The sequence below is a fragment of the Amblyomma mixtum genome, chromosome 10 (assembly GCF_055824585.1).
Source record: "Amblyomma mixtum isolate Tamu chromosome 10, ASM5582458v1, whole genome shotgun sequence".
Lineage (NCBI taxonomy): Eukaryota > Metazoa > Arthropoda > Arachnida > Ixodida > Ixodidae > Amblyomma > Amblyomma mixtum.
Window position 1 is genome coordinate 9,991,603 of NC_143021.1, and position 27,584 is coordinate 10,019,186.

At 48.7% G+C, this 27,584-nt stretch overlaps 1 protein-coding gene across 1 annotated transcript in view; it reads left to right on the plus strand.

The window, feature by feature from the left end:
- LOC149325109 (arylsulfatase B-like) overlaps positions 1-15,604 on the plus strand; it is a 67,990-nt gene extending 52,386 nt beyond the window's left edge. Inside the window, exons 7-10 of the mRNA XM_089562567.1 lie at positions 793-919; positions 6,032-6,328; positions 10,926-11,443; positions 14,406-15,604. Of these exons, the coding sequence (XP_089418693.1) occupies positions 793-919; positions 6,032-6,328; positions 10,926-11,443; positions 14,406-14,588 (1,125 nt within the window). The 3' untranslated portion in view covers positions 14,589-15,604. The remainder of the gene's footprint in view (positions 1-792; positions 920-6,031; positions 6,329-10,925; positions 11,444-14,405) is intronic.
- Positions 15,605-27,584: the final 11,980 nt, after the last annotated feature.

Here is a 27,584-nt window from a genome sequence, read left to right on the forward strand (position 1 = left end):
TTACTCTTAAATAAGGCGATAAGGCGTTACTATTCCACTGAAACAAACCATAGCCTATGAAGAACATCTTCCAAGTACTCCGTTTTGGTTTACTTCCCCTTGGATATGTGGCATCGCCAGAGAATCACCAGTACACCTTTCTACGTTTGCAAAAAGAAAAACGCTCATGCTTATTTGCCCCAATGCTAGATTAAGGAAATATTGAAGGAAAGCATAGCTCTGTTGAAAGAAACATACACAGGTTTATTTTGCCTGTACAAATCCACAAACAGAAAGGTAGCTTAAAAAAGTTCTAAACTATACAGAACTTCACAAAAATTAATAAAGTGGATTGAAGAGGCTGTTTGTTCATGACTGTATATTTGAGCAGCAGAAAGTTAACAATGAAGTTGAAGAAACATACAGACGAGAACGATGCTGCAGCATCGTCCTCGTCTGTATGTTTCTTCGACATTTTTGTTCACTTTCTGCTGCTCAATATACGTTCAGAAAAATTTTGCGCAGAAAAACATTTGCAGTAGCCGTACTTCGGATCCTTTTGCTGAAGCGCGGTTTTGCTCGTATGCTAGCTTGAATGGCAAAACCTTAATGCCTCGAGTAAAATACCGGAATTAGAATGATCAACACGGTCATGCACTTAAAAGTGCTTCCTAATCCTGTGGTCCCGCTTTGCTAGTGGCGTACTTTGGAGTACTACAGTTGCCACAGTCCACTCCACGCCGCGACGAACGGTATTCTGTTCGCGACATCACCTATTATTTCCACGTTCCAGTCGTGCACTTTATGTCGCAGCCCTTGTTCCTCTACTTTGCACCCACTGCTGCCCACGGACAATCCAAGAATTTGACAACTGACGCTCCTCGAAGAAACCTGGCAAAATTTCCCTACATCGCTGACCGGAACAGGACGCTGCTGGCTGGTGAGAAGTTCGTACTGCAATATATATAGAGTGTGCCCAGCGAGCCGGATTTGTGAACGCCATTACGCGCGTCTTATTAACTGCGCCCGCAACACTAGCAATGTCATACAGCGCGCTATACGAATACGAGGCTCCTGGAACTAAACAGTCGCTTTTGTTGTGCCGTCCTCGTCGCTCTAAGAAACATAGAAAAGTGAGTCCACAACACGGGAAATTGCATTTCTCGGTATTGGCGTGGAAAAGTGCCCGTATTCATGCTTGAATTCATGCATGCAATTATGCACCAGAAGGGATCACGAAAAATCTAGGCTGTCCAAAAGCAAACCTTGCAAAAAAAAAAGGAACGCTCCACCCTTTCTGCTTGCGAGGAAGTCACGATTGCTGTCACGACAGAAAAAGACTCCTCAGCCACAGCACTGTTAGTTTTTTTGTTCAGCACGTGTTCAAGGAAGCCTCTGAATGCGGCATTCAAGAAGCAACCACAACGTGCACGATCTACAATACAACAGCCAGCAAGAACTCTGCAGCTGTGGAAGCGCGACCCAGCTGCACTGTAGACGACTCGCCAATGTGTTCCACTTCGTAGGATGCTCAGCTTCCGACTGCTACGTTGAACTATCACAGAGACTATTAAAAGAGATTCACAGCTTTTGTTTAACCCCTTCATAAAAGGTTTTGCTCGTTGAACAGTTCAAAAAAGCACCGTTTTCTCTGGGTACTTTTCTTCTGGGCCCCAGAACTAAGACAAAAGGAATTTTCAGTTTCCCTGCTGCGTTATCAACAGGATTGTGTAAATCCATGCAGAACACAAATATTTTTATGATGGCACATGTCATAAGCGATGCGTAAATTAGGAGGCTCGAGTACGGCTGCATGAACTTATGCTATTCAGAGGCATAGTTAGTGCCCATGCTGCGAAAGAAGGCACCCTGCTCATAATGCTCTAGCATATTGATAAAATGCGCAAAAACACAAGGACTAAGCAGAGAAAAAGACAAGGACGAGCGCTACTCACAATTGAAGCTTTATTCAAAAAAACATGCACATATAAATAGGAAAAAAACAAAACAATCCACACCAAGCTATCATCAAGAACACCACATGTCGCCCCCTTTATACACGAGTGATTTGGCCAGAAAGCGGAACTTCCTATCAGAGAAGCGGACGCAAGTCTGACTGATGCATTTATCTCTGCTGATACGCATATAAAACGCTTCCATGAGCTCCCGCACCAGTTGATCCCTATGCTTGAACAGAATTGTTGTCTCGTCAAAGAGCGGTTTACACTTCATCTTCTTATCGCTCGCACCACAAGTGCAGCAATGTTTTGGGAAAACATGCTTCTCTATGCTTGCTTCCATGCTTGCTCTATGCAACCGCTTCGAGCCCCTATCTTCGCTGTGGCGGTGCCGTGCGCATCATGCTGTCCCAATGTGTCTGAGATGAAAGCCGGTTGGAGCGTTCGGATCGCGTGAAGCGCGGAAACGCAATGGATGACAGCTTGTGCTTACCGTAGCAACCGCAAGACTTAATCCAGGAGTTTAACTAGAGAGCACAAGTGCGGAAGTTATCGTGTTGTATTTAAACCACCTATCTCCAAAAACGCATAATAAATAGAGCAGAAAGCAGGGCCAGTTGACGTGGCGACATAATCAGGAAAACTTGCGCTCGTGTGTGTGTGCGCGTCTCTCCCTCCCGTCTTGTGTTATTCTGCGCAAATTTGTACTGATTATGTCCCATAATAAATCTGCCACCGCGATGCTTTTTGAGTCAGACCAGTAGCAGGCACTCATCGTAAAGAATTGCAGAGCCTGCTAAATTTACAGACGCTCACATCTGAAGGCGCCTGCACTAATGCGCTGCACAAGTAATCGGTCGCAAAGGAGACGTGGTGCTCCGACATTCTTCCCTACTTTGAGAGTGATAAAAGAATCTTCTTTTTGACTTGGTTGTGATCTTTGGAAAATTTCTTGTTCAGCTAGACTAAGGACCACTGTTTTTAAAACCTAGGGTCACAAATTTGGTTTTGCATGAGGTGCTTGGAAAACAGCCTCGTAATGTGCCGGATGCTTCAGCTAAGATGATGACACACACACACAAACACACACATACACACACACACACACACACACACGCACGCACGCACACACGCACGTACACACACACACACGCACGCGCGCACACGCGCGCACACACACGCACACGCGCACGCACGCGCACACGCGCGCACACACACATACACACGCACGCACACGCACGCACACACACGCACGCACACACACACACACACACGCACACACACGCTCACGCGCACACGCACACACATGCACACACGCACACGTTTGTACAATTTAGAAAACGCTATTACCCTCGTCTCCGCTCTGTGGTCAACAGATCTTTCCTCCAAGTGATTGAGCAGCTGCACTGGTAGTAGCCCTCCCCCCAACCCCCGTCAGAAAAATGCGACGCTGAGAGTTTTTGCTGATTTTACACTCACCGTCACGACAGTCTTAGAAAAAGCCCCCTAGCCGATCCCGCCGTGGGAAAACGTGTTCAGTGAACTCTAGTTTGGGCTAGTTGGTTCATGATTCAGGAGGAAAACGGCGCAAAAAAAAGTGAACAAAAGAGACAAACACGACAGGACCAGCGCCTGGTCCTGGCGCTGGTCCTGTCGTGTTTGTCTCTTTTGTCCCTGTTTTTTTTTGCGCCGTTTTCCTCCTGTTCAGTGAATTTGGGAATTCAAAGTGTCAACTTAACTTACCGTCCAGAAACCAGCCAAGGCTGATTAACCCTGACTCCAAAGGTGTTGTCAGAGGGAACACCGACTGCATCGAATAGCTCCCTTCCCCAAGAGATGGCCACTGCTCCAATGTGTTCTATTCTCTTTTGGATAAGCAGTTGATGGGGATTACATTAAGAACGTAGTGTGCAATAAAACACATGCAATTATTCTTAGCCAGGATATAAGATTTTGTGCAAAAACACTTGATGTAGTGTTAATGAGACTGCGTGAGTAAAATATTACTATCCAGGGCAGAAAATTAAAAATTATCCTAACGATCGGTCTCTTAGCTCGCACACAGGACAGACGCACAGCGAATACACCCTGCCAAAGGTACACAAATACCTCGTGGTTAAACACTTATCAAGGGCTGCTACACAATTAGGGCAATTTATTAAACAATTTATCTTCCCTGAGCGATCTATTCCGAAGCTACATCGAGAGAGAGAACGATGGTCTCGGATGTAGAAATTAACCGACGCATTTTTGGCCACGAAACAGATGTTTAACTCACATTTCTTGCTCTCACTCAGACCACGCAGGAAATAGCTGATGTGTTAATGTGATCTTTCAGCGTGCTGCTTTCGATTTCTTATGTCTCATGTATAGACGAATGGTGTGGAGTGTCCAATCGCATTTGCTCCTCGCACCTTGACATCTGCAGAGTACAATTACGCGCAATGCGAAAGAGACACTCCAACTGCTAATCTGGGATAGCGCAAATCCCTGAAATTTCTGATTAGGCAGGAAGCTGTGATCTAAAAAGATAAAGAGGCACTAATGCAAAATCTTTGCGAAAACAAAGGTACTCGAACGCTAGCAGCTGCCAGGCAACAAAGGCGCCTTGAATAGTATCTACTTAGCGTACACATTGGAGTAGTGCAAGGCCATTAAAGATCTTCTTGTTGATACACGGTCACGATGGCTTAGTCCTTGCACTTGCAAAGCTGAACGGACTTCATGACTGCCTCTCCTCGAATGCACTCTGCTCACAGCACGATGTACTTCCAAAGGCACTGTACCCAGGCAACACAACAGCATTGGATGAACGCCGGCTGATCATTGGCAAAAACTGGCAGGGAGGCCTGTCCTGCACTGACATTTAGGCAGAACGCTCCCATTTTGACATATTAGCTAGGCTTCCAGGCCAGTTTTGGGCCAACGTCAGGCCGATCGAGCGGCCAACGCAGTCCTGGCGTTCATTCCGCGACATGTGCCACTAAAAGTCTCGGACTGCCTTTTCAGCTTTCGAACTCTGGCATCAAGCTTTCGAACATTAGTATCCAGCTTTCGAACTCTGGTATATCAAGATCTCAAACACTGATATCCAGCTTTCAAAGATTGGTATCCTGCTTCCAAAAATTGGCACATGCCACATAGCAACCCACTGGCCAGTGACCAGCACTGTGGATGTACCATTCTACTTAGCAAATAATTATATATGAGGGTGCCAAAAAATTTAGGAAAAAGGCCCATTTATTGCATCCAGTTACAATGATCATGCTTCTAGGACACGCCGAATGGCTTGCGCTACCAGGAGTTATAATGGAAATTAAGGTGAACAGGCGGCCAAGAGCAAGGTCCAAGGGGAGATTTGCACTGCGCACGACGTCAGGCCGGAGATTGTGCAATGAGAGTAGGTACACAGAAGTGATCCTTGTGATTTCTGTCGTTCTGTTTTCATGTAGGAGGAAATAAACTGCATGTAGTTAGAGCAGCATTTACTCCCAAAACCCCATTCATATTCGAACATATCTCGAAGTAAAAGAATAGTAGTACTTACAAACAAGATCTTGCAGGCCAGAGTACTGAACCACGTCGGAGCTCTCATATAGTATCAGATGTGCCTTTTCGCTTGCACAGACTACGAACGGTGCCTGCTCGAGTGTGCATGTATTTTCCTCGCGCTTGCTGTTTGGTTGGGCGCCGCCATGGCAGCCAACGCAAGACCCCTCCAGTCAATGATGTGCCATGGTGACGCATCGCGCTGTTTCAATACCAGTAGCAGGGGAGACGACGGCGCCGTGGAGGGGCCGGGGGTGTGCCCAGAAAATAGCGGTGCCCAGAAAATAGCGGTGTCAAATGGGCTCATGGACTGAGAGCCCTACTTCAGACAACTCTTACCGGCACACATCCGCAAGATCAGTGACAGCTGCTCTGGCGGGCCTGCGGAATCCCGGCGGCACACTGAGCTCTGTACTGAGGGGGGCTCCACTCAAGAAAATGAGCACAGTATAGTTTCCTAAAAATGTTTTTCCCCATCCCCCATCATCCAGATCCCTCTGTTGAAAAGGTGGCTGAAAGCTGCTCCTGCTATGTTTTTTTGCCAGGCACCATAGACGCACTGGATGAGTCCATCGGGAGGGTCTTCAGCGAACTGCACCAGCGAGGCATGCTGTCGAACAGCGTAGTGGTGTTCGCCAGTGACAACGGAGGCAGTCCGTGGGGTCCCGTCTCGAATTCCGGCTCCAACTGGCCCCTTCGAGGATCCAAGGGAACCATATGGGAAGGTGGCGTGCGCGTGCCAGCCCTGGTCTGGAGCCCTCTGCTGCGCAGTCGCCGAGGCTCTCCTGTCTCCCGAATGGTGCACGCTGTCGACTGGCTGCCCACATTGTACTCAGCAGCAGGTAAAACTAAACTTTTACACGCAGCGGGATCTACGCTCTACTGCAGTTGAACGCGAAGCCTTGGATCAGAATCTCTGATTTGCCAGCTGCTAGGTTCCAACGGTTCCCACTACTAGGTTCCAAATACACTACTATAGCAACTAGGTTCCAACTACTAGGTTTCCCAACGTAGTTGATCGTGCATGCTCAGGGAAGCAAAATGCGCAAAAAAAGGCACGGGCGTGAAGAGCACAAGGACCGGCACGCCGTGTTAGTGGTCTTCTCGTCCGTGTATAGTTTTCTTCGCATTTACCTTGGTTAAGTCTCAAAATGCTGCCCCGAATGAGTAAAATACATAAGCACACGCACTGCGATTACTCAACGGCGCAACTGTCAGCCACCGTCGCTAGCCACTAAGCCCTCCACAGTAACGAGTCCACATTTTGAATTATCACACCGGCGCACCTGATAAGCATTTCAGGCTTTCGAACGAACAGACTTGTGGCCCACACTCTGGGGACTTTGCGTTCGTCGTCTGCACGCCACCAGGAAGCGCACTCTGACCACCGCGCCTTGGAAGCATGCGTTTTACGGCTCCCTTCCCCAGTGCCTTCGATGATACGAATGAGACATGCATCACAGAGCACATGACTGCTGCTGAAATACATGTTTGTTGTCCTCTGAAAAGGTTGCATTTTGAATTTTCACTATTCTGGAAACAACCGCTGTACTGCAGATCGAAAGCTCTCTTTTCTTACTTCGTGCATGCTTTGTACAATTTCCGCGATTCTACCTGTCTCTCTAGCATTTACCTACACAAGTTACTAAGGGTGGCTCATAGAATGGTATCTAATGGCCACATCATCCGAGATTGCACAATAGGTAAGAACTTCTTTGGCCTGCAGCTCGGTTCGTATGGAGTGAAATAACTCGAAAATTGTGGTTTGACCCCACCTTGCTGAAGCAAAAGAGAACTTATGTCATAACCCTCTTCAGCCAAGGCTGCCCTTGTACCAATAAACGCATCATCACCAACACCATAATTTCTATCTTTTTCCTAAACGTTTTAGGGAGGAAGGGTAGTAACCTGTAAGGGGATCGCGAAGTAGCATGTAAGTAAAAGTTCGGACAAATGTAAATGGGACGTGCTACCAGAACAGTCTTAGCGCCACTTAGCCGCACTCCTCTCCGTCTAGTAGGCAAGTCGCCAATATGCGGACCCCTTTTATTGCTGCTCTTCCGTTGCGCTCACCGGTAAATTATGTGACCCTTTTGGAAAGACAGCACTGGCATTTCTGACCACTGTGTGCGCGACAGGCTCCATACTGATGCATATAAGGCAGCTGTTTCCCCATTGGTGCCGCTAATAGCCTACTGGCCTCCTCGGTTTCTTTCCGCCGACACTGTGAAATGCTCAACCAGCCTGAGCTTCCTAGAGTTTCTTAAACTGATTACTTTCGCTTTTCACACTGGTGCTTTCAGCCGATGTTCCAGTAAGAGAGCGTCGACGAAGTCCGCTGCTACTGCCTTTTGTTAGTTCTTAAGCCGGCGCTCGGTGCTACATTGCAACTACAGGTAGTCTGTGCTCTCGTTAACTTCGCGAGCCGCATCTAGGCACCGAGGAATGGTTATCCCTCTTGCTGAAAACGTTGGCACTACAACTTAAGAAGACAGCGTGTGCCTGGAAAAACGGAAGTGAAGCCTCAAGTGGTCACCATAGCAGTGGAGTGCTCATCCCAGTCAGCGTAGTTTTAGTCGGTGTCGCGAGTATAGCGTGGTCGCTGGCATTCTTTAAAGGGACGGGTTGTGCGCACGAACACAGCACGGGTTGTGAAGATACAGGGGGCAACACTGAGAATTGCTAATACAGGCTATTTTCTTGTCCGGAAGTGAAATTCCACTGGCTAACAGGCATCCTGGATGTTGGCAGAGCGCGCAGGAGTATTCAAAAGGTTTGCTGGAAGGAGAACAGCGTCGCGCTCCAAGCTCGTTGCCACTTTGCTTTTCTTTTGGTTTCTGTTACCAGTGTATGAAGCGTCTACGTACACAGACCTAAAAGAAATCACCAGCGTGTCAATCCGGAACTTTACGGTAGTCGAGGCCGAAGAGGCAGCCGTGGCTCTAGCGGCAGCGGAGGGCTACCGATCCAACAGGTCCTTTACAATACTCACCGACTCACAAGCTGCATGCCGAAACTACCTAAACGGCAGAATCAGCCACAGCGCGGTCCGCATTCTCCGCTCAAGAGGCAAAACCGAAAACAGCCAGGCCAAACACACAATAATTTGGGTGCCGGGACATACCGACATTACGGGAAATCAGGAGGCGGATAGGATAGCTCGAGGGCACGCAACAAACTCAGCATCCAACATTCCCGACCCCGCTGAGGAACCCGAGCCGGTAGCCCGAAGCTATACAGACATTCTTAACTACTACAGAGGGATCAGACGAAAATAGCCTCCCCCCGCCCCCCCGCACACACACACAAACAACTCAATAGAGAAGACGCCGTAGCATGGCGACAGTTACAAACGGGAACATTCCCGTGCCTAAACATCCAAAGTAAAATCCACCCCACACAGTACAAGAGCGAGTGCCCGTGGTGTGGAGACAAACCAACATTATACCATACCACATAAGCATGCCAGAAAATAGACAAGCTACCTGTAATTGAAAACCCGAGTGCGGAACAGTGGGAGAGGATGCTATCTAGCGACATCCTGAAAGTCCAACAAGGAATAGTAAGGCGTGCACGCAGGACAGCTACCCTCAGCGGAGCCCTGGACTAGGGGAACCGACCCTGGTGACAAGATGGAAGACTCCATCTGAAGCCGCAAAAAAATATATTGCGAAATAGAGCAAATAAACGTTTTCCACCACCACCTCCAAGCTCCCTCGGTAACCTCAGCTTTAGATTGCTCACATGATAACATGATTGAATTCAATCGGTTGGAGCGCACGCTTGTTTTAGTAACTGAAAGTTAACTGATTTGACTTATGAAACCCCACAGTGACAATTATGATCTTTTGTGTCCCATCTGGCCACCACGGTGGGTGATGACTCATGTGCATGGTTCAATTTTACGTCCAGGTGCAGAAAAAAAGTAAAAAGAGCTTGCCTTTTAACATTTTCTACGGGTTGCTCGATCAGAATTGGCAGCTGTGCTATGTGCTGGCTGGTTATGGTCGCTAGTGCACTTTTTGTAAATAACTAACGTTTCTTTATTTCCGACAGGGTAAAGTTGATTGCAATGAGGACGGAATAGCGTGCTCTATATAATAACGCCAATAATTGTTCATCCAAGTGCCTGATTTTAACAAATTTGGAATGCTTAATTTTTATCAGCCTGTATGTTCCCTTTTTAATACATGAGATGCAACGTATTCCGGATGAACAAATAAAGAATGGCGCACTACTCCGCAGCTGCTTTGTCTCCGGTAGTGAACGTCTGTTTCTTAGGTTTGAACCGTCCTGGAAACAGCTACTCTAGCGGTTTGCTTTTTATTTTTGCGCTATTATACTTTGTACACATTTTAGTTCATTATCTTGTTGTAAAATCAGCTTTGAATGTAAAAGCACAGGCGCCAAAAACCACACACACACACAAGACAAGAGAACGGGACAGAGTCTTGTGTGTGTGTGTGGTTTTTGGCGCCTTTGCTTTTACAATGAACTACCAACAAGCACAGCAAGAAGTTCTCTTAAGCTTTGAATATAGCGGTATATGGAACTGAACTGCAGGCGTCGAATCGTTTCAGGCAGATTGTGTTGACATAAGCTCTCGGAAATCAGCTGATTGAATTAAAGCGCTATATATGTTCTTTGATATAATGACACCTGTGGACTCAGACAGTTAGTACCTGGCTTTGAAGTGATAGGGAAACTGAGCCAGCATTGTTTCAGAAACACAGAGGTCTCAAACAGCCGCTCCACCTCAAACGTAGCGAAATAATTGTCCGATTCACCGGCATCTTCACTATCACTTATCATTTATCAGGTATCGGTTATTCCCGAACAGACTTCTTCCTTAAAGGGACCCTTGCATGGCTGCACAAGTTCTCAATTACTTTGCACCCGTGTAGCAATGTTCCTTAAGTATGATGCTTCGAAAAAGTGTTCCCAGATCGCTTCACTCGCCGCCATGGTCTCAATACTAGTCGATGCTTGGTTGCGGGGGCAATTAGAACCAGCACTTGCCAAACTGGCAAATCCAAAACGATAGTTTACAGACTTCAAGACTTTCGTCAATGATAACAGAATATTTATCTCCTGACAAATGAATCAAGTTTTAAGCCTGCAGGAAAGAGTTAATAATTTTCAGTAACTACCAAGAAGCGCTACTTTTAGGCTGTGGATGTAAGTAGCGCGGACAACAGCTCTGACCTTCACGGAGTTGCACCTGATGTATAAAATGGCGTCCGGAGAGGCAAACGCCCCCAAGTGCGCGCTATACGTAATGCGTTGGCAGAGCAAAGGTATGCTCGGAACTGTTTTGTCGTGGAAGTGGGATGCGTCTTGATCGAAGTCTGCTGTTTTTCTCATTGTGTGTTTACACGCTGCAGACCGAATGAAAACAGCAGCGCAGGCTTTTTATTTCTTTTTAATGTTTCTGAGCAGGCGGCGACGCACTTGATCTGGGCATGTTGGACGGTCTGGACCTATGGCCGTGGCTGCGAGACGAAAAAGCAGGAAAAGAGACCTCTTGGCCGCGCAACGAATTGCTCGTCAACTTGGACGTTGTTTCCGGCCAGTCAGCGTACCGAAAAGGTGACTACAAATTGGTATCCATCGCCAGACCATCAGCAGAGGAGGCTTCCTACCTTTTCGGGGACCCCGCCTTCAGTCGGCACATTCCCACGCCAGGCAAGTCCCCACCATGCGGTAAAGCGCCAACAGTGAAAGATCTCGAGGCACTGATGACTTCATCTGCTACGTGGAAGACGCTTCAGCGGTTCTACAGCAACTCGGGTGGCTTGAAGCCTTTACCTTCTCGGTGGCGTGAGCATACTGCACTGCATTGCAATCCCGAGAATTCAACGGTTGTGGGTCCAGAAGGGCCCCGTGAGGGCTACTACCTCTTCGACCTGAGACAGGATCCGTGCGAGGTCCATGACTTGTCCTCCCGCTTACCATCGGTAAGGAAATTCTGCGAGACAGCCTAAAGGTGCTGCATTTATGCCGATGCAATGGTAATGATTAACAATGCGTGCCTGTTAGCGATAAATTTCATTTGCCAAAGAAATTCCTTTTGAAAGACCCAAGCGTCAGACTTCGTAAATGCGCCAAATTACCGCTATTCAGTTTGCTTGATGTATTCCAGAGGTTCTTCAGGGAAAAATAGGCATAAGATTTCAGTATCATCAAAACTGAGTATCACTTTTTCTGTGTAAGAATCTCGATGGTTGAGCTGCAACACAAGAAGTGGACCCTGGAAGGGCGTAATTTCAACAACATGTACCGAACCAAATCTGCGTAGTATATGCATTTTCTGCAAGCACCCCAAATTGGCTTAACCAGTAGGTGCTTCCGTGAGTACCCTTGTAGCATGCGACTATGCGAGATGACTATAATCTAGAATTTTTTGGGGCTGGACGGGTTTCAGGTTAAGCATTTTCCTAATGCCATGAAAACTGACTGAGCTTACTGAGCGGCAAGGTCAAGTAGAAGTTCAAGATGAGTGACCCCTGCTCTTTTATAAGCGTTCGACACGCTTGAAATTTTTCCTTCCGGCTGTCTTTCAAGAAGTCGGTCCATTAAAGCCAAGGCATGTGATTCTGAAAACGCGAGTGTTCGGTCACTTCTAAGCAGAGCTGTCGGAGCAGTAGCAGATTTCAGCCAGAGTCGCATGCATAGCACATATTTTGCAACTGCTCGCTAAAAAAAAAATCTGTCTCACGTTACCCAGATCCTGCCTGTCAGCTAGAAGAGTGTGTGACTGGCGCCTCCGCTGAGCACATTGTGGTTAGAGTACAGCACTAAAAAACGTGTGGAGGTGTGGCAATCAGTGAGCAACACAGGTGCTTTGTTGTTTTATGTCGCTGTAGCGGTCACGAGATAATTTCTTGAGTGTCCAGAACCCCGAAGCGACCATGTGTACCTGAAACAGCCGAACCAGTGTAGCTCGTTCGAAGAACGCAGACTGTCCCGACCCAAGACAGATCACTTCAATGACACTGTACTGAAGCTTGTAACTTTAAGCCTTCCCTTCATCGTTAGATCTGTTTTTTATGAACATGCATTCACTGCCGTTGTCAGCGACGCCTATGATGTAAATAGATTTGTTAGTGGTCACCTAATCTGACCGAAAGGTTTGCAGCAGTACTTATGTCTTCTTGTGTCTAGTGCTTAAATCACTGTCCACAATATTGAAACCATTGGCGTAGCCAGAAATTTTATTCGGGGGGGGGGGGGGGTGCAAGTAATTTCGGTGCAAGTAATTGCGCCGAAATTTTCTTCGCAACAGCGAGTCCATCAACCAACAATGAGTTCTGCAAATAATGCATTAGAAGTGCGAAGATAAAATGGGGTATTAGAATTGCGAAGATACAACTTGACAACTTGAAATTTTGAGTAAAACCACCTTGGCGCGAATAATTTCACAAGGTGAAAAAGACAACGAAATTGTGAAGTTAATTGCGCCAAAGTGGTATTGTTCCACATTTCAAGATGCTAAACCAACTAGCCCGGCAACATGCCTCACTGAACAACTTCATAAATGACAAAAAAAGTGTGGCTGGAAACAAAGTCAGTGTATGTATGCACAAAACCTTGCAACAACACATTTAAATGCCCGTATGCCTCCAATACATCTACGTGTCAAAGCAAAATTCACTCCATATAATGCGTCAAACAAGGCAAATAAACTTCTTGCGCAATCACAGATCGTAAACTTTACACACGGAAAGGCAAACGATCCAGGCAAGAGCAAAGCTATGATAGCAGAAGTCGCGATATGTACTTGGGCCATGCTGCGTCGGTCGGTGACTGTGCGAAAAAATTTCAGGGCGGGCTGAAGCCCCAGGAGCCCCCCCCCCCCCCCCCCCCCCCCCTGACTACAATTGGTGCAAACCAGCGCTGTACTTACTGGTGGGGCTATTACAGGAGCCGTAGGCAGGCTATCACAAGTAGATCACATGCCTGCCTTCGCTGAGAAAATGTTACACTTTGCAGCGGCAGTTTTTGCCTTGAAGATCTCGAGCCGTTCATTTAAAACAACCGCCCGACCTGTCAGGAGAATCTTTTTCTTTGACAGGATAAAGAAACGCTAACCCACTTGTTCAGATACGTCGCCGCGACTATCAGACGTCAATGACAGGAGGCTCAGGCGTGAAAGTCTTGACTGTACTACCCTTCCATGCGGCCATTTCACGCAAGCTGTGTCCCTCCTGGTGATCACACAATCCAACGCGAACAACAAACCAAGTCTTGTCTCTAGCTTGCAACTCTAGGCAGATGGGACGTAACAGCTGCAGAAACTTCGCTTTTTTCGTCTAATATTCGACGGCGTTCGGCAGGAAGCTCCGACGCTTGCAGCAGCCTATTATGATTTCAATCGGTATTACGTTTTGGAACCGCAAGTATTGCAGCATGCGGGAGCTTTGGAACCGCGAACATCTACGGGCCTCTGATTCTCACGTATACGTAGTCAAGCGCACATCTTGCTCTTTCTGTGTTCGGTATTTCTTTTTCCGGTGTTGTGTACATGTCAATTAGATTACATTCGTTGCCATATCCAGCGATGTTTGTTTTATTAGGGTGCCTGTATTGTATAACCCCTTAAAACTGCCCAAGCACGCTCGGATAACAAAGAGTCTCTACTACCCGCATGTATCGTTGGAGGGCACGAAAGCTTGAGTATAGATCACTGCGTTCACATTCTACGACTTATTGGGCGTGAAAGGAATTCTAGGTGAGAATACACAGTGCGTGTGTTTTGCGTTTTTTGCACCTTACGAAACTAGGTGTCCTTGTGAGTGGCGCCACCATTCTGCCGATCACTTCGCTATACAGGCCTGCCGGTCGTGTAGGATGGATGTCCACCAACGCCAGAAAAGATCAAATTTGAACATCGTGCTGTCTTCCTTTCCTAAATTTCAGGTGGTGGCCGAGATGTCCCTAAAGTTGAATACGTACGAAGCCGCAGCCCAGCCTCCGAAGCACCACATCCCGGATCCGAGGGGACTGGCTGAGGTGAACGACTGTGTCTGGGCACGCTTCGAGGACACACCGCAGACACAGAGCCGCCGCTGTCCTTGCACCAGACACACTCGCTTCGCCTGATACTGTGCACTGTGTTTGGCCGAGAGCCTTATTGGTGCGAAAGCTCAGCTAGCCGCACTCCCCGGATTTAAGCGGTCTCTGTGTGAACCCGCTTAGTAGCAAGTATGTCAGGCTCACTGTTTCAGTGGAGACATGAAAGACGCTTTGAGTAAACTATGGTGTCCACCTACAAATTGGGGCAGTTATGAGCCTCTCCTTTTCGCAAAGTTAGTGGAAGGTGCAGACTTAGTTGGTTTTCATTTGTTGTTGTTGTTGTCGTTTATGAAGTTTAACGTTCGAAATCTGCTCAGGCGATGAGGGACACCGTAGTGAAAGGCTGCGAAAATTTCGGCCAGACACGGTTCTTTAATGTGCCCGACATCGCGCAGTACACGGGCCACTAGAATGTCGCCTCCACCGAATTTCGACAACGCAGCCGGGATCGAACCGGCGTCTTTCGGGTCAGCAGCGGAGCGCCATAACCACTGAGCCACCGCGGTGGACTCAGCTGATTTTGGGGGAAGGCGCACAATTGGCTCCCTTGTTCAGAGAGCGGAAACTCAATCGCTCTTTGAGATACGTGGTGGTGGTGCCCATTAGCAAAACATAAACCGTTATTTCACACTGTTTTGTGCTTAGTAATGCCAAACCACCAGTCAAAAGCCGGACTGCAGAAATATTCGAAAGGTGTTCTCGGCTTTTTAAGTACCCTATCAGAAAATCCAACAGGTTGTAGGTCTGTTGGCAATCCGTAAATTGGGACCCTGCTGGTGTTCGGCCTACTGGTGTTGGGCCTATTGGTGTTGGGTGTATTGCTGCCTGGCCTATTGGTGTTGGACCTAATGGTGTCGGCCTACTGTAATCAGCCTACTGGTATTAACCTGTTGGTGTCGGCCTACTGGTATTGGCCTGCTTTTGTGCATGCCTGAAGGCCTGTTGGCCCGTGAGCATGAAGCTCACGCATACACATGACCATGGCACCTTCACGTTGTTTCAACACACAATCCTGCTGGTATCTTTGGACAAGCTTAAAACGATTATCTGAATACTTGAAAAGGAGAACTTGGATAAACTGGAAAATTATTTCTGCATGCTGCAAATAAATGGTGCAATAACTTTTGAAACAGAATGTGTGTCTCTAGATAATAGTCACAAAAAATTTCACAGAACACCTTTATTATGTTGCGCACTATTTGCGCTGTACGTCACGCAGCTTCTGAGCAAGATGCTTGCGCACCGCTTTCAGGCGTTTTGAAGACTCCTCTGGGCTTGTGTCCCCCTATGTAGAGGCGGAACAAAGCTGCAGAAAGAATAAATATTAAGGGCAATGTATGGATTGAGGGGCATTACAGAAAGATTTCCACAAGCAACTCTCAAAAGTAGAAGTAAAGCAAAGAAGCCCAATGCAGTCAAGGACTGCAGTTTCAAAAGTTGCATATAGTGCATTATATATAGCCAAATGAAAAATTGCTTTGTGACGAAGGGCCAGCCCAATCTGGAACACAATAGCCACTGGTGGTTCATACAAGTGCATTGTAGCACTTTGCCTTTGGCAACATACATTTTACACAATAAACTGACAAAATAGTGGCAGCATAAAAGCAGCATCATGTTACTCTGCAAGGTAGAAACTTTTTTCTGAGATGATTCGACGCGGTCAAGAGCTTTTAGGTAGTCAGTGCAGACTGCGACATATTCATGAGGAAGCTGTAGCTGTAGTAATAGAAATCGGAAGAGAATAGACGATATGCGAAATTGCTTGGCGGTCTGGCAACACCGCGCCCACAGTTCCCGCTTTCCATCTTGGTTCGATCAAGCTCGCCGAGCTGGTGCATCGTTTTCTATACTCTCTTGATACCGGTATAGCTGCCATGAATCTTGCGTGTGGAATTTAAAAAGGCGAGCTTCAGCTGCTGTGTTACTTGCACTGCTCATCTTTTAAATAATGTAGGTGTTCTCATTAAGCGCCAGCTTACTCCTGCCACGTCCTCAGCTTCGAATGAAGCCTGGCGCTGATGATAGCATGAATCAGCACTGGAAAGCGGGTTGGAGAGTCGAACCCTCAGCCGTTGTCGTTTTAGTGCGCGCAATAAAGAACCGGTTCAAGCATCGCTCATTATCATGGCTATTTTATTCTCAGGTGGATGCGAATTCATCCGGTACGGTAGCGATCAGTTATTTTGCGCTGAGCGCACAGATGTGTTAGCAAACTTCTGCAGAGTGCGAATTTTCGTTTTCGCTGATGCCAGGACCTTTGTGGATTGCAGTATAATCACACAAGACTCTCGACGAGCTGCGTAATGCCATTCCTATATTGCAATGAGCACATCTGCGGTTTTCAATGTCACTGTTTCAGATCCCGGCGCCGGTTGATTTTCGGCACACTTTGTTGAAACCGCGTCTTGCTTAAAAACGCAGCTGATGCGAGTATTGCAATGATATCAATCGATATTAAGAAGAGGAAAGTAGGCACATTTATAGTTTAACTGCGTTTTCTATGAACTTCATGTTCCTATCATGTATTTGCCTTGTACCGAGTCTGTTGTGCCGTTATTATCGTTCATTTCCGCATATTCCTTTTTCGATATGCCCACTTCACCCAATGCTCTTCGGGGCCTGTGAGGTGCCAATAAATAAAATAAAATATTGTTAGGAAAGATGCAGTTATCTTCATTTTGTTTTCAGATTTCCTACTTACGTTATTGAGTCAAACATTATCCCTATTTTGAAAAAATATGTTGCGGGAAAAGCCAGGAAAAAAAGTTTCGCCAAAGAATAAATCGCGATCTCTCAACCTCTTTAAATAACAGCACAGACGGAAGTGCGGGAACTTTATATTCCCTGCTGCTATGAAACGCGCGCTTGATTACATGGTTAGGTTTACGGGTTTAACGTCCGAAGCGACTGAGGGTTTTATTAACTCCGTAGTGAAAGGCTCCAGAAATTTCGCCCACCTGGGGTTCTTTAACGTGCACTGACATCGCACAGCACACCGGCCTGTAGCATTCCGCCTCCATCAAAATTCGACTGCCGCGGTCGGGGTGGAGCCCGCGTTTTTCGGGTCAGCAGCCGAGCGCTATCAGCTCTGTGCCACCACGGCGGCTTGATTAGAGAATGACGCTACAGTTGTATAGGTGCATGCACGGACTTGATACGCTGGCCAAGATGTGTGTGCAGGTGTGAAATTCGTTCGCATGTTCGGTTGCTTCCGACACTTAATTAGCTTGCTCCCAAACCTGGACGAATGGCTTTCCTGCGAAGCAAGCTATTGGAGCTTGACACAACAATATTAAAATCAGACAGCCTGAAGCGTTTTCAGAAGACTGTCGCACGTAATTATGGCCAGTTTGGAAAGGCGTCCCTCCCTCACAATAAAGTAGCTATACATTATCCATCTTTTAAGGCGAAAACCTTTAATGCCTCATACTGTCGTTAGCAGACGCGTCGGCAGGAGTGTCGACAGACGCGTCGGCAGCCGTGTCGACAGACGCGTCGGCAGAAGTGTCGACAGACGTGTCGGCAGCCGTGTCGACAGACGCGTCGGCATATTCGTCCGCCTTTCGGCGTCACTGCTTAAAAGGCTCAAGGTTCCAGCATGAATAAAGGAGCATCTAGTGAATGTATGGGCTTCATAAATAAAAGGAGTAAAGTCAAAAAGGGACATAAAAAATAAAATTAAGAAAATAAACGAAAATGAAAACAAAATAAACATAGGATGTGAAAATAAAAATAAAAAACAATAAAATTAAAATAAGCAGCAAAAAATAAATAAATATCAAAATATGAAAAATTAAAAACTAAATAAAAAAAACAGTGGCCAGGAAACGCTTTTGCCTTGCAGCACTTTAAAGAGCCAAAGTGCTCCCTGAATTTTTTTGCATAGACTCATCGCCACAGATGTCGAATGTAGGAGTCCTAAAAATATAATGCATTCGTACCACAGTTTTATACTTAGGGTCTATTCCTTCACAAAGACGAATAAACGCGCACAAGATCTATGCGGGCGCGATCGCAAAGCGTTATAAGAAAATAGTATGTGGTATCTTGCAACGACAGCATGATCCTCAGAGATTGCTAGCCCTTCTATAACTAATTAAACACGCGAAAAAATTAACGGAACACGTTGCAAACTAAGTAGTAATTGGCGTGTGGTTCTTCGAGTGCACTTAGTTCGCCACGCACGAGTTATCGAGGTTCGTAGATAGAACGCCCTGAGTGCGCATGGCCACGATTTGCCTACACATTAATGAATGCGCTTCTTCGCGACTGGAACACCCGCTTGAGGAACACAGGCGCAGGCCGCTAATTCACGGCCGACCGACTATGCACTATCGGAGAGTTAATTAATGCAAGAAATCGGCTTCTAATTTTGTTCGGAGCCAACAAAAGCTGTGGTCCCCATCTGAATTTAAACGCAAATCACCCAGAAAGCATTCGGAAAAATCAGCGCAGAAAGCGAAACCTGTGCAGTGATCGGCGTGCTGACACATATGATACCTCGATCGCTTGGCATCCGGTGAACGTCGGGACAGAGTAAAAAAAAAACACCAAAGCGAAAAGCTGGAACGCACATGGTTCTGGTACACATCGTAGTGTCATTGCATAGTTGAGAGCGTAGCGGAAGAGTGCATCGGCATTTCCCTTTTCCAATGAAGCGCAGCCGTTTTAATCCAAGGCTGGGGCCCGGTTTCGTTACGTGTACCGAAACCAACATGGACGACTTAGTTCTCGGAGCACCGAGAGATGGCGCTGTGCATTTTGCATAAAGTCGACTGCTTTCGCAATTCAACTATGGTTAACTGCAGCTAAACCGCAGCCAATTTCTTCTTCCATTACCACGTTCCTCTATTCCCTACGGCGCGGTTCAGGTGTCCACCGAGATAAGTGAAACAGATGCTGCGAGATTTTCTGTCCTCAAAAGCCAATTTACCAATTTTACCGCTACGTATCTTAAAGCTCGAATGAGGTATCCACTGCTTCAAGAGAGGAGTTATGCGCCTTCCATCTCCTTTCCGAGCTCCCGCTCAATTGGCTTCGCAGCTTAAAGCGCGAGTAAGGTGTCCACAGCTGGTCACAACGGACAACGGGAGCCAAAGAGCTGCGCTTTAAAAAAAATTGTGCCCGATGTAGCATGTAAAAGACCCTCGGCGACAACGAAAATAGCATAAACTGGATCCTCTCTTCCCTGATTTTGAAATGGGCCGCAAATTCAGGTGAATTATATTGCGCCAGCCTTCTGGGTTGAACAAGCGAAAAGATTTAATATAATTACCCAAAACTAAGCACATAGCACCCCTGAGCTTAAAATCTTAGCAAATGCTCCTTGTATCCGTTCCAAGCCTCAGCTCCTAGCGTCTCTCATACGCACTGCAGTAGATGCCCGTTGAAACTATTTGAAAAAATTAGAACTGCTATTGCGACCACGTCACAGGGTCCTCCCATCACCCGGTGTGGCGCGCAGGTTGCGGGATTGACGTCGCGTCTCGCAGGCCTTGATTTTAGATCCCAGCTTTTAGGCACCGGTTCGTACTAACTGCGTCGTCTTAGGTGTTGGCCTTGTCAGTGTAACCGGTTGTCAAAGTAGCAGAGCGAAGAGCCACACGAAGGGTAGCTGCCTCGGGAAGATCTCGGAGGGTGCGCTAGCAGCGTAGCATGCCATCTGCCATCTGCCAACGGTTCAGGGACGTGTGAAGAGATCCGCTCAAATCTGGCATTACAGGCTATCGTAATCACATGTCAATTTTTTTCGCCGGCGAATACTTTGTAACGGAGGAATGCGCTAAAACAGACAGCGAAACAGGAATATATCTTCCACGAATATCATGCACGAAATATACACACACAAATTATGACTGGTGAAGATGGAATGAAGAAGATGATACAGCACCGCCACCAACGACGACGAAGCGCTAGCGCCGCCCGTAGGAGGCTCGTGCTGGAGAACTGCCGCTTGTGTGCCGGTCCCTCGCCTCGCTCGTTCCTAGACTTCTTGCGCCAGGGTCTTCGTCGCCGGCGCTTGAACGTGCCAATAAACCGCTCTACATTTGGTGGAGGTTGCTGCGGTCACCACCGTTCCCCCTCACCGTGGAACTTCGCAGTCGCACCATCCCGATGTCCAAGGCCGGTCAGCAGCCCCCAGTCAACAGCCATCCCCCCCGCCGGAGCCAGTCATCTGCTCCGGTGCCGTCCGGCAGCGGGACCCCCCTGTTTTCAGCGGCCACAGCGATCAAGATGTGGAAGATTGGCTGGAGTCGTATGAACGGGTGAGCCGCCATAACAACTGGGACGACCGCGTCAAGCTCACAAATGTGATATTCTACCTGAGCGACGTCGCTAACCTGTGGTTCCGAAACCACGAGGCCGACATTCCCACCTGGGCCGTTCTAAAGACCACCCTCGCGGAGGTTTTCGGTCGTCCCGCCGTGCGGAAGCTGCGCGCTGAGCAAAGCCTGCGTGTCCGAGCTCAGCACACCAATGAGACTTTCACGAGCTACATTGAGGATGTAGTAGACCTTTGCAAGCGTGTTGACCCGTCTATGACCGAGGCTGAAAAGATCAAGCACATCCTGAAAGGCATCGACGACGACGCCTTTCAGATGTTGTTGGCGAAGAGCCCCACCACCGTTGCCTCGGTGTACACCCTGTGCCAAGGTGTCGATGAGTTGCGCAAACAACGCCTTTGCGCTCGTCGCTCGCCCCCACCTGCCGACTCCATCTCCGGCCTGGGCATCAACAATGAATTACTCGCTACCATCAAAGACTTCGTGCGGGACGAGGTAGCCAGGCAACTCTCGCTCCTATCGCATCAACACCCGTCACCGCCCGTCATCAGTCCTGAGATCCGGCACGCCATCACGCGGGAGGTCGCCGATGCACTTCCTAGTCTTCGGCAACCGGCACCCTTGGCTCCCCAGGCCGGTCTTTTCCCAATCCAGCCCACTCCTGTTGCCGCCCCGTTGAGCTACGATCCTGCAGTAACAGTGCCGCCTGCGCCCGCACCCATGCCTCTCACATATGCCGACGTTGTCAGAAGACCACCGCCGCCGCAGGCCTATGCATACGCTCCTCCTGCGGTGTCTGCGCCTGCTGCTCCCCGGCACCGTTTCGCGCCCGTTGCCTACAATCCTTGGCGCACACCTGACAACAAACCTACCTGCTACGCCTGCGGTCGTCCCGGCCACGTCGCGCGCCTCTGTCGACGTACTCTGCCTGCACCCCTACACCCCATGCCGGATTACCCCGCTACGGATCGCACCTTTCGCCCATCTTTCGAACCACCCCATCGGGGCACCTCACCTGATCGCGCTCATGGTCGTCAGCCCTACGTTTCCCACCGATCGCCGTCCCCTCGCCGCCGCTCCTTGTCGCCCATGAGGCGTCGCACCGTCACCGCCGATTCGGAAAACTAGCAGCCGCAGTTCCTGGGGCACGAACTGCGCTATCATCGCCCTGTTCAAGTCTTCGCCTTTCACCGCCAAATCTTCTTGACGTGTTTGTGGACGGCGTACCGACACTTGCGCTTGTGGACACTGGGGCCACCGTTTCTGTGATTAACGAAAACTTCTGCCGTTCGCTTCGAAAAGTTACGACCCCATCTTCTGGACTCTCCCTCCGTACAGCTAGCGCCGAGCCCGTTCATCCTTCTGCCGCTTGCACAACCCGCGTCGTCATCGCCGATGTTTTATACGTTGTCGAATTTTTAGTCCTCCGTGCAAGTTCCCATGACGTAATCCTTGGCTGGGACTTTCTATCCCGCCATAGCGCCGTCATTGACTGTGCCCGTGCGCACGTCGTCTTTTCTCCGCTCTGTGATACACTTTTCGACGTACCTCCGATTCGCTGTGATGATAAGCTTGTTGTTGCTGAGGACACCGATATTCCCCCTGAGAGTGCTGTGTTCGTCCCTGTGTGCGCCGCCTCTGTTTCTGACGCCACCGTTCTCTTCAAGCCTTCCACCCTCCTTGCCTCTCGCCGACGTCTCTCTCTTCCCTTCGCCGTCATCGACATTCACCACGGTGCTGCCGCAATCCTTGTCTCCAACACCTCATTCTCTGCGTTTCCCCTGCTTCGTGGCGAGTGCCTTGGTTATTTTGAAACCGCTGACTTCATCTCTTCCTTGGACACCGATGCGCCCTCCTCCAGTCTCGACCTCGCTGCCCTCACCCCACGTGGCGCTCCTCCCGATCACCCACTGCCTTCGGACATTTTCGACTGCTCTATTGATCCCGCCCTCGACACAGCTCAACACGCGCAGCTTCTTGTCCTGCTCAATCAGTTTCGCTCATCGTTTGACCACCAGTCCTCTTCTTTGGGCCGTGCGACCACTGTCGAGCACCACATTGAAACCGGTACACATACTCCTCTCCGCCAGCGCCCCTACCGTGTGTCCCTTCCCGAGCGCCGCCTCATCGCTGAGCAAGTGGACGATATGCTACAATGCGGCGTTATTCAGCCATCTGCCAGTCCTTGGTCCTCCCCAGTTGTCCTGGTCAAAAAGAAGGATGGCTCGATACGATTTTGCGTGGACTATCGCCGGCTCAACAAAATTACGCGCAAAGACGTCTACCCGCTACCCCGTATTGACGACGCCCTTGACTGCTTGCAAGGCGCCGAGTTCTTCTCCTCTCTGGATCTCCGTTCCGGCTATTGGCAAGTCCCGATGTCTGAGTCCGACCGTCCTAAAACGGCATTCGTTACCCCTGACGGCCTATACGAATTTACCGTAATGCCATTCGGTCTGTGTAACGCTCCCGCCACGTTCGAACGAATGATGGACAACATCTTGCGCGGCCTCAAGTGGAACATTTGTCTCTGCTATTTAGATGATGTTGTGTTTTCGCCCGATTTTCCGACGCATCTCCAGCGCTTGCGCCAGATATTGAGCTGCCTCACCCGTGCTGGCCTCCAACTTAACCTCAAGAAATGTCACTTTGGCGCCCGGCAACTGACAATACTCGGCCACCTCGTATCCAAAGATGGCGTCCTACCTGATCCTGACAAACTCCGTGCTGTGGCTGACTTCCCTACACCGACCTCTACGAAACAGCTGCGCCAATTTGTGGGCCTCTGCTCCTATTTTCGGCGCTTTGTCCCTAATTTCGCCTCTATCGTCGCGCCCCTTACGAAACTCCTCAATGGTCCCGCCGACCTGTCTACGTGGGACTCTGCCTGCGATGAAGCTTTTGCTGCGCTCCGTCGCCTTCTTACTTCACCCCCTATTCTTCGGCACTATGACCCCAGTGCTCCTACTGAGGTGCACACCGACGCAAGCGGAATTGGCCTCGGTGCTGTCCTGGCCCAGCGCAAGCCCGAATTTTCTGAATACGTTGTTGCGTACGCCAGCCGTGCTCTCACCAAAGCAGAGTCGAACTACACCGTGACTGAAAAGGAGTGTCTGGCCGTAGTGTGGGCTCTCACGAAATTCCGCCCATACTTATATGGCCGCCCGTTCACCGTCGTTACTGATCACCACGCCTTGTGCTGGTTGGCCTCCCTCAAAGATCCCTCAGGACGCCTTGGCCGTTGGGCGCTCCGTCTTCAGGAATTCGATATTACCGTAGTCTACCGGTAATACCGCTTGAACGTGCCAATAAACCGCTCTACAAAGACATCAGTCCATATATGTGCTGCTTAAGACAGCTCTGGATTTCTTCTGGAGTATTGAGGAATTATGAATACTTGCTTGCGCTTTGCGAGATCATAATTGAAATATATATACTTTTAAACGCTTTTTGTTATTCTACGGACGTACTCTGCTGAATACGTGGACCTGATCGATCATTGCATGTATGATGCTGCAATCGTTTGCACATTTGCGCCTTTTTGATGGTCATTACGGCAAAGCTTTAGCGAAACTTACCTTTTAGTGTCGGCAAGTGATGGTTTGACCTCAGTGAATAACCAGACAGACAAGGTTCCTAAATGAGGGATTCTGGAGCTCTGTGTTCGATTCCTGCCTGCGAGTCTGCCTTTCGTTTCGACTGTAGCGTTTGTTGAAGAGCCAGGCCGCAAGTCTAGACGCGACTCATGAGCACCGTCAGCTTTTCGCCTGCTGATACATCCAACGAAATACAGTCTAGCCCGTTTATAACGAAGCCACTTATAGTGAAATAGCGGTTATAACGAAAGGATTTCAATTTCCCATTCCCATTTTTGCATTTTCAATACATTTTGGGTCCGGTTTTAACGAAGTGAATAAGAGCGCGTCAGCGGATATAACGAAGAGATTTAATACCAACCGAAAAATAATCTGCCAATCAACACATTTTTGCGTCCTTGAGGCGATTTTTTTCCGCGAAAATAAGAGCAAAATTCGGCTGACGGCGTCCTTTCGTGGCGTCGTCTGCTCTCCTGCGGAGCGAAAGGTTGCTTCACTGCATCGCATGGCACGCCGGTCTCGTGTTGCGCCGTCCTTGAACGGCGTCACGGCGTAGAGCGGTAGAGCACGCCGCGCAGGGGAAAAATGTAAAAAAGAACAGAGACGATTTTTTTTTTCGATGACGTCGCAGAGAGCTGCCGTCTTGGCCAATCTCGGTTCTCTATTTCTCCCAGGCAGTCGGCGCCACGGCTGGACTGCAGTCTGCAGGAGGGGTGGCAGCGCGCGCTTTGTTTTATGTCGGTGCTGCGGTGCGCAAGGCAGGGAGAAAGCGCGGCAGCATTGTGCATGTTGGAAGCGTGGCTCATTTTTATCGTTATCGCTTTATCGCGGAGTTCGACCAGATCTTTGGTTCGCAGTTGGATGGTATGGAAGCCGCAATCCTGAAGTCCGCACTCGCGAAACGTGTTCAGGGGACGCTGGACGACTTCTTTCAGCGGCAATAAATCGGTATGCCGATGTTTGCATTTTTTTCGTAGTCCACATATAACGAAATAGCGGATATAGCGAAGTGATTTCCGATTCCCGGCAACTTCTATATAACCGGGCTAGACTGTATGTGCTCATGGCAAAGAAAGGGACATGCCCCGTCCAGGAGTTCTCTTGGAGAATAACTTCGAGCCACAAACAATGGCTAATAAAAATCTGCACAGAATACACAAACAGAGGCTCTAGATTTGAGGCTCCGCGCGGAATGCATGAATAACGCCACATAACCCCTGAGTTGATGGATGAGCCTGCACAGACATTTCAATCATGGAAATCCTAACGCAGAAAACAATCGCATCGCATCGCATCATGGACGGCATGTATCGTACGCAGCTAGATACTAGGTTCAGGGTGTCGAACTGGAACCGAACCTGAACCGAACCTGAACTGGAACCGAACGTTTTTAAGACAAACTGAGGTGTGCTATTGCTTAGCTTTACCCGCTGAAAGCTAGACAGTGCGAAAATGGCACCAAGTCTGTGCAACAAAAAAAAATGAAGGGAGGCCGGTGCTTAGAAAAAAACTTAAATGGCGCTTTTGTTATGCGCTTTCGGCAATTTTAAAGCATTGTAAGCCAGAATGATTTCAAATGATCGCTTTATTAGAGTCTCCCCCTTCTAGATGTTTGTTTATTGTTTGAATCAGATTTTGGTAGTGCTCTAAGTCATAAGGCCTTCCTCCTCGGAGTGAAGGCTCTATTTGAATCCCGCCAACTATGAACGCTTTGCCCGGGCGAAAACCAGTCCTCCTGTCGGAAAGGTGGCAAGAACCTTGAAGCTTTCCCCTCATTTGTTCTTTGTTTGCATTATGCACCTAGGAAGAATGGCTTCATTTTCTTTGTGTCGTGTACCATAAACGCGTATAACATATAGTGCCAACGACCCAACCATATTGTGCAACAATTGCTTTCGGAGGCATTGTTGTCGTAGATCCCCTCCTGATGCCTCGGTGGTTCAATGAAGGAAAAAAATGGCTCAGTGACTGTGGCACTGACCTGCTGATCTCACTGTCACGGGTTCGATACCGGCTGCGGGGTCTCATTTACATTGCGGTGAAATTTTAAAAACGCTCGTGAGCTGTGCGATGTCGGCACACGTTGAAAAACCGCTGGTACTCTATGTTAGTCCGGAGTACGCGATCCACCACAGCGTCCCGTGTCGCTTCGACACGTTAAATCCCAGGTGTTACTACTACTATTACGAAATGAAGGGTGTATAAATCGGTTCAACTTACTTTTAACGCGACAGCGCTAAGGGCCCCGTGTCGCAGAAAAGCCGGTGTGTCGTCTTCGGCGGCGTTGGCCGTGAGCGAAAAATCCTAGAAGGAGTAAAAAATTAGGCAGTACCTTAGCGCTGGTTAAGCTTGGATTTACAAGCGAAAAGCTTCAGTTATGCTTGGTTTGACGTCATGGCTGCCGCAGTTCGTGGACAATGCACGGGGAGCACCACGATAACAGTGAGGCGTTCGGCCGTCCACACACTGCCTCTACTGAGGCGGAGGAGGAGGGGGAAATCGGCGCGGTTAAAACTTCCCGCAGGAATGCGGAGAGGAGGGTTGCCGGCTGCGACGCGGCTAACATGGGGCTGCAACGAAACGTCAAACGGTGGGTGAGGAGGCGATGCGTGCAATTGTAGCGGCAGAGAGAAGGCGGCGCACATGCGCAGTAGCACGCGGCTGAACCTGCATTGCGCGTGACGTCACTCGGTCGCGGCAGACAGCATACGCGAAGCGCGGCTCCGATCGCCGTAGTGAAGCTTTTCGCTTCAATAAATAAAACAAAGGAGGAAGTTGGTCGAATGGGGGAACGGAACCAGGGCCTCCGGAGTGCGACACGACCATGCTAACCTCTCCGCCACGCCAGCTCGATGGTGTGGAATGGACAAAGGCACGTCTATTGAATACGGTGTTGACTTAGAAGGGTCCTTTGGAGACGTACCGTGGTGTCCATTTCTTTCGGGTGTCCACGGAGATATGAGAGATTCAGACGTCGTTTCCTTTCTTTAAAAACCGGTTTTCATTTTATTTTCCTTCCCTTACGGCGCGGTTCGGGTGTCCACCAAGATATGAGGGACAGGCGTCATTTCCTTTCCTTCGGGCAAGGCGTCGCGCCGAACGGGCGATGACGTTCCGGGACCCCCTGGGAACACTGCAGC